Source organism: Polyodon spathula, chromosome 2 (assembly GCF_017654505.1).
Source record: "Polyodon spathula isolate WHYD16114869_AA chromosome 2, ASM1765450v1, whole genome shotgun sequence".
NCBI classification, from domain to species: domain Eukaryota; kingdom Metazoa; phylum Chordata; class Actinopteri; order Acipenseriformes; family Polyodontidae; genus Polyodon; species Polyodon spathula.
The window spans coordinates 99,976,735-99,984,107 of record NC_054535.1 but is presented as its reverse complement, the minus strand read 5'-3'; the positions used below and the strand labels follow the sequence as shown (position 1 = coordinate 99,984,107).

The window sequence follows — 7,373 nt, the reverse complement described above, 5'->3', positions numbered from 1 at the left end:
GTACATAGGTGTGTTTGCGCGATAATGCTGTTATTATTATTGTAACTTTGCATTTTAAAAATGATTCATGAAAACTATAATCAGAATGTACTGCTGAGTTAATTACAATCTTACCAGCATTCCCTTCAAAGCGTTAGTTAGTAAGAATCTTCAAAAAGACAGGCGCTTTAAAACAACAACAAACAGCAAGCAAAAACAAAGTGATGCATAATGTCACATATTGAAAATGATTTTATTTATCCATTTACATTTAATTGATATAAACCTGTTCAGGAAATCAAATTATATGTTTATTATAAGAACAAACATGTATTAAGAAACATGTTTTCAATAAATAAGCACAGACAGTTTAGAACATATCACAAATCGACCGGTAGGTACCAAGAATGCTTTATCTACACAAAACGTCCTATCTCACAGGTTTTTTAAGTTTCTTATTTTTTATAAATAGTTTATTTTCCCAGTATTGTATTCTGGCCAGCACATGCAGACAAAGCTTCTTTTTTTTATTTAGTTTCTTTTTTTGTATTATTATTATTTATTTTTTGCTGTACAAACTCCCAGTGTTTTAAATACACAAGTGCACTGTGCATGCCAATAGCCTGTCTTTGCATACAGTGCATGTGGCATTTCCAGGATCTTACGTTCACAACCTCTCGTATAATTCATATGAAAAGAATATCTTCAATGTGCATGTTTTGTTCTTTATTTAATGGTTGTATTGATCAAAATTCCATACAGCTCCATACTCCGATAACAAATAAATAAATACATAAACAAATAAATAAATACAGAAATACGCTCTGCAAAGTAACTGTAGTGAAATCTGAATAAAAAGGAAAAGTATAAAACAAACTGACTAGTCTTGCTAAGCAAGATTAAACAGAAGTTTACAATTATCGTATTTAAAGTCCACGGCATAAATTTATTTGCCCCTCGTGCATGTATAGTTTGTAAGAATCTTGCATTAAATTTAATTAACAATGTGTTGGTCAAATATATATATAATCTATATATATATATATATATAATTATATAGATATATATATATATATATTATATATATCATATTATATCCTATATAAAGTTTAGGACCTCATATGAAGGACCCATTTAAAAAATGTGTTTAGAGGTGGGGATTTAAAAAACAAACAAAGCCATTTATTAGGCCTCCGCGATCGTTATTATTAAGTGAAACTCATTGAGACTGTGTGCTCTAGTGCCTTGCGGCGCAGGGATGCGATGCTAGTCCCTCTCCACACGTCACTCTCCGGGGAGCTGCAAAGCTGGGGCGAACCGGTCACATTAGCAGAGCCGGACAGGGAGCCGGGCATCATGCCTGGAAAGCCGGGCTGGTAGAGGTGAGACTGGAGCCCGGACCCGTTGGAGGACAGGCCCATGGAGTTGGGAGGGGGACCAGCTCCAAGGCTGCACTGGGACAGGGACTGAGCCATGGCCTGCTGCCGGCCCAAGGAGGGGGGGAGTTGCAATTGAGAAACGCCCGGCATTCCGGCCGCCGCCCAGCGGGTGTCATTGGCGTGAAAGGAACAGAGGCTGTCTCCCATGGCGGCTGCGGCGGCTGCTGCTGAGTTGAACTGATGAGTCAAGCCATGAGTGGGGAGCAGGGTACCGGGCGCTCTGAAGACGTTAGTGGTCTTCTTGCGCTTCTTCCACTTGGCGCGTCGGTTCTGAAACCAAACCTATTGGGGGGGAAAAAAGGTGTAACTATAATGGGATGATAACATGCACTATCTACTCGCAGCATCATTTATTCCACAACTCGTGCAAGTGTTATAAAATTGGTTAAAAAAAAATAGTAAATACATTTTTAAAAGAGTTTATTTCTGGATTATTCTGGGGTCGGCTGAAAAAAGCAGAGTCAGTTAATTCGCTTAGGGCCGAATCTCGGGGAGACGCTGCTGTTTTTATAGATATAGAGGTATACGCTTTATTAAACAGGATCTGTGTAACAGGTGGTATGCACAGCCGATGTGCGTGTCTAAAGATCACAGAAATATTTAGATGCGAGCTGGTCTGCATTTAGATGTGTGCGATTAGGCCTTTTGAGTTTGGAAATAGAAGAATTGCAATGCCGTTGATGCCTTCCTTCATTAAACGCGCACTGCTCTTATCGCAATTGTGGTGCATCAGAAAACACTGAAGTAACACAATACATTGTGTGATCCATTCACAGGGGCTACTGTATATCTTTACACACACACACACACACACACACACACACACACACACACACACACACACACATATATATATATATATATATATATTATATATATATATATATATATATATATATATATATATATATATATATATTATATATAGAGTAACCATTATAATAAATTTACAAAAATCTAATAACTCATCTGAATATACCGATATATATATATATATATATATATATCTCCATATATATATATATATATATATATATATATATATATATATATATATATATATATATCTTATATATATACACATGATAATTGTATACATTTTTATGTTTCTATCAATAAAAAATATGTTGTTTTAGTCAAATATGAACAAAATATTAGTAACAGCTCAGTGGATAAGTAGACACGTTTAAGGGAATGCGAGACTAATTATAGAACCGATTTTGTAGATGCAATTTAAATGCAAAAATGTTGACTACAGATTAATAGTTGTCAAACATTAACAAACGTCACATAAGTAGGATTTTTTTTTTAACAATAAGATTGAAATGTAAAACTCGCGTTAGCGTACAATACTTACATAATTCTAATATACATATATCTTTATTGATTTGTTTGGTTAAATGGATATTCACTGGCAATAATCAGCTAATAATTTTATTATAGTATTCTCATCTGATGTAAGTTAAAATATAAGATATGCAATAATTAAGGAATATAACAAGAGATAATAAATCTGAAGCATGTCTGAGGCGGTATGTAATGGTATAATATTCAAATACAGCGTATAAATCGTGGCTTTCAAATGTAGATAATAATTAAAATAGTGACTGATAGATCCATTTTTTGTACATAATATTACTGGCAACCCAGCTGCCATTTTTTTTTTTTTTAACCTGGTATGTTCATGTTGTTAAAAAAAAATGATGGCACATTTTGTGTGTGTGTGTATGTATTATATATATTATATATATATATATATATATATATATATATATATATATATATATATATATATTCACACATATTAGTCACACCAATAAGGATATATACTTCAACACTTCACGCTTTCATTGGTTTTTAAAGCCGATATAAACGTTAGTTTGGTCCCCATTCAGGCTGTAAACTATAAGACGTGTTACATTTATGAGGGGGTCTTTTGTGAGGTAAAGAAAGATCTCAGTGAAATCATGTCGATGATTAATGTGCAGGATATGGTAAGAAATCCGGAGCTCCGTATTAAAACTCAAATATGTGGTTCATTGCGAGCAGCCAGCCGTGAAATCCACACCAAATTCATTACACTTTAATAGAGCTCTGAGGGAAAGATAATGCAATTTCTCATTCCATTAAAGAAGCAGAATATACCCTGAACGTGCCCACATTAAGACGCGGCAGGTGACGGAATCATTCCGAAGCTCACCGCAATCCTATAGCCACCGAACTGTAACACGGAGCTGTGTCTGTCTGCTGCTGTAACATAGCATTTCAGAACCATCGCTGTGCGGCAGTTATTTCGCTTATTTGGTTTTTATGTAAATAAACTATTGGAAGTTAATTAATCCGTGCTAGAGACTAATGATTATGCTTATTATATTGCATATGATCGCGTAATTTGCATGATTTTCACATTGCTAGTTAATAAGCCATCCCCTGCTATAAATAATTCTGAAATTGGTTGCTAATAATGGATTAAGCCACGTTTTTATTACACCATGAGATTAAACTACAACGGAGGGGGGAAAAAGACCTTGTGACATAGGCTATAGGAATGTGCGGAATGTATTTCAGTTTTAATTTGGGTTTTTCCCACCTAAAAATGGTGCAATAGCATGAGTTAATTTAGCACCATTTTTAATGCAACATAGCACATCAATCAGCTATATGGAACATTATAATTTAAATAAGGAGAAGAAGAAGAGCCAGCTACTGCTAATGGGGGAGATGCCAAAGATTACGCAGTAAAATTGGCTTCATTTATTCCCAAGTATTTTTGCTTCACTTGATCTAGCCTATTTATTTAATTATTTTTAGAATTAACCTTTTCTTTTCGGTGGAGCGGGGCGGGGTGTCAATTTATATGAAAATATTCCACAGAAAATGTAATATTTGTGATATTATTTCGCAGTACTATATATATAATTTTCAACCTAAAAACCTCCAAGGTTTTGATAAACACCATGCATATGTGTCTATAAATGTTTCTCAGATAATAATAATGAAAGGCGTATAGGTCCATTTTTAATAATAAAATACAATTTCAATTTTTTAAATGTTAAATTAAATTATAAAATTATTATAGATTAAGGACGTTTCTGACTTGGTTATTGCGTCATTACTTCAACGTAAGGCGAAAGATAAGACAAAATCGTTTGCTCAAGTTGAAAGATACCAAATTTAACGAGATATATATAATATAATATATATATATATATATATATATATATATATATATATATATATATTTTCAAACTTTTGGAGGGTCCAAAACTATTTTGTGGTACGTATACACAGATATTTACAAAGAGTCTATTCTTATTACTTTCCGCATATCCAGGTAAAAATTATTATTTTATATGTTAAAGTTTATATTAAGATTGCGTGTAATTCCTTCTTACATTTTAATCCTTGGGATACACAAAAAAGAGAAAAAAAACACACACACACACACACACACACACACACACACACACACATATATAGATAAATATATATATATATATATATATATATATATATATATATATATATATATATATATATATATATATCAATTTGAAAACTCCAAAGTTATAATATCGGCACAAGAACATCGACACGCTCAGGAATTTGTACGTACAGAGTATTCTTTAGTCAACTATTTAGGACGTCTTTATTATAGTACTTGAACTTACTCCTTTTCGTAACAAGTAATTAACTGTTGATAAGTTTTGATTTTTTGGTGTTTTAATATTAATAATTAATATTATATTATTATTATTATTATTATTATTATTATTATTATTATTATTATTATAATTATAATTAATAATAATAATAATAATAATAATAATAATAATATTTTAGCGAAACAATGTAGCCTATTGGACGTTACAAAGCGCTCGTTCCATATCATTGCAGATTCAACACCAAGCACAATGCTTTGGCATAAACCACATCGTTTAGTAAAATCACGCTAGAACAAATACTGTACAACTAAATCAAAAGCGCATCTTTTGTATTTGAATCTACTGCTTGAATTAATTTCTTGACTCGTTTTACGTTTAAAATACCTTGATACAGACTAGTGCTTTTAACAGAAGTAATGTATTATCAGTAACAGCGCATGTGACATGACACTGCGCTCTGCAACCCACGCTATCAGTACTCGCTATAGGCCACACTTTTGTATTTCAGAAGTTCGATGTCTTCGATATTTGTTGTAATTATGATCACTTACAAAGCCTAAAACGCAAGGCCTTGACTTTCCCAATTCGAATGAGTTCACACGGTTTGTGTTTGTCATGCTCGCTCAGCCTGTGTTCGGTGTTTCAGACGGTTTTGGGACACACCCCATGAAAGGTGAGACATTCCTAATGTATTGTGCATTGAAATAAATATATTGGTTTTTGACTTGACATTGATAACGGCAAAGAAAGGGCACTGCACTCGTGTTGTTTCTATAGCGTCCAGCTTAAATCATGTCAACATAACCGCGTTATATATAAAACATAAAGACTGCTGCACAGCCTACTTGTTCATTATTATTAGCTGGTTTCACAGGTGTAGACTTTTCGTCAATATCTGAGAGTTCAGAGTTTACACTTTTTTTTTATTTTCAAAAGAACACCATGGTATGCATAAAAAAGAAAGATTTTTGAGCATTATTATATTATAGTTCAATAGTAGCCTACAACATATGTTTAATTGGTTTGTTTTGCACTAAGTGAGTTTTCATGGAAGAATATACAAGTTATATATTGTAAGCTGACCGAAGTCTCTGAAAAGTGGTGTTACCTGGACGCGGGACTCTGTTAGACCGATCCTCAGCGCCAGCTCTTCTCTCATGAAGATGTCTGGATAATGGGTTTTAGCGAAGCTCCTCTCCAGTTCGTTAAGCTGGGCCGGAGTAAAGCGGGTCCGGTGCCGCTTCTGTTTCTGCTGGCTTGTCTGTCCTCCAGACTGGTTCTGGTTCTGTTGCTGTTGCTGCTTGTCCTGGTCTTTTGTGCTGACCTGGACTGCGGAGGGATTGGATCCAGCATTGCTGATGTCCTCCCCAGGGAGCAGTGTCGCCCCTTCTACATTGTCCGAGCCCGGGGCTATATCGCCAGGATGCCCGGTATCCGATCCCCCTGCTCCCAGCCTGCACTTCAAAGCCTCCCTATGACCCAGGAGCTCCGCCGCGGCATCTTTCATCCCTGTACAAAAAAATTGAACACGAACCATTTAATACACAAGACTGCCAAGTAGCAATCAAACACAGACTTCCTCGTATTTCCTGTGTATTAAAAAATAAAGATTTAGAGGCAGCATTTTTTAGTTGAAAAATTAAATACAATGTAACTATATATGACAGCAAAAACGATATACTTTAATCCTGGACAACATTTCAATATTACAATATCTATCTATCTGAGTGAAGAATGCACAAACTTCCATTTGTTAAACGAAATATTGATTTCGTTAGTGCAACATACATCTATCTACTGCATTTTCACTACTGATTACGTGATAAATAACCTCAGTTGTTCCTTTTTTCGTTTATCAAATATCATTATCATTATTATATTATTATTACTTTTTAAAAATAAATATCACAGACATTTCATCTTTAAAGAGCAGCCCACTCTTTGATCACATCTACATATCTGAAAACGATGTAAATCAAATTATAATCTAATACAAAAATAATTGCTTTTAGAGAGAATTAGCTCATTTAGATCACATTAAGCTAAAATAAGGAACAAATTGACAATTTCCCTGCTCGATTGTGTTAGATTAGAAGTTCCTCCAGCTTACAGTAGAGTTGAAGACCGGAGTTTGGCGATGATAACTCACCGAGGCGAGCATCCAGGAGGTCGGCGTGGGATAGCATTGCGCACCGCTCCAGGGTGAAATGCTTTCCAAAAAAATTCTACGACTTTAAACTATTTAAAAAATATATAGCCTAAATGAAAGAAAATTCGGTTTGTGCTTAAA

At 34.2% G+C, this 7,373-nt stretch overlaps 1 protein-coding gene across 2 annotated transcripts; it reads right to left on the bottom strand.

Moving 5' to 3' along the window:
• Positions 1–1,127: 1,127 nt before the first annotated feature.
• LOC121328652 (homeobox protein orthopedia B-like) lies at positions 1,128–7,373 on the bottom strand. 2 transcript variants are annotated; one of them, XM_041273559.1, is made up of 3 exons: positions 7,194–7,373; positions 6,192–6,592; positions 1,128–1,700 (listed from the first exon to the last, which is right to left on the bottom strand). In XM_041273559.1, exons 1-3 carry the CDS (start codon positions 7,267–7,269, stop codon positions 1,188–1,190), a joined length of 990 nt encoding a protein of 329 aa, XP_041129493.1. In that variant the 5' UTR covers positions 7,270–7,373; the 3' UTR covers positions 1,128–1,187. The 2 variants fall into 2 exon arrangements, with proteins under 2 accessions (XP_041129493.1, XP_041129501.1); XM_041273567.1 differs by having other exon boundaries at positions 7,233–7,373.

Bases quoted from the DNA above. Each gene is read 5' to 3' on its own strand.
- LOC121328652 (XM_041273559.1), bottom strand. From the start codon at position 7,269: ATGCTATCCCACGCCGACCTCCTGGATGCTCGCCTCGGTGAGTTATCA. The intron at 6,593-7,193 runs GTAAGCTGGAGG...TTTTTTGTACAG, and splicing joins CTCCGGTCTTCAACTCTACT to GGATGAAAGATGCCGCGGCG. The intron at 1,701-6,191 runs GTAACACCACTT...CCCCCCCAATAG, and splicing joins TAACAGAGTCCCGCGTCCAG to GTTTGGTTTCAGAACCGACG.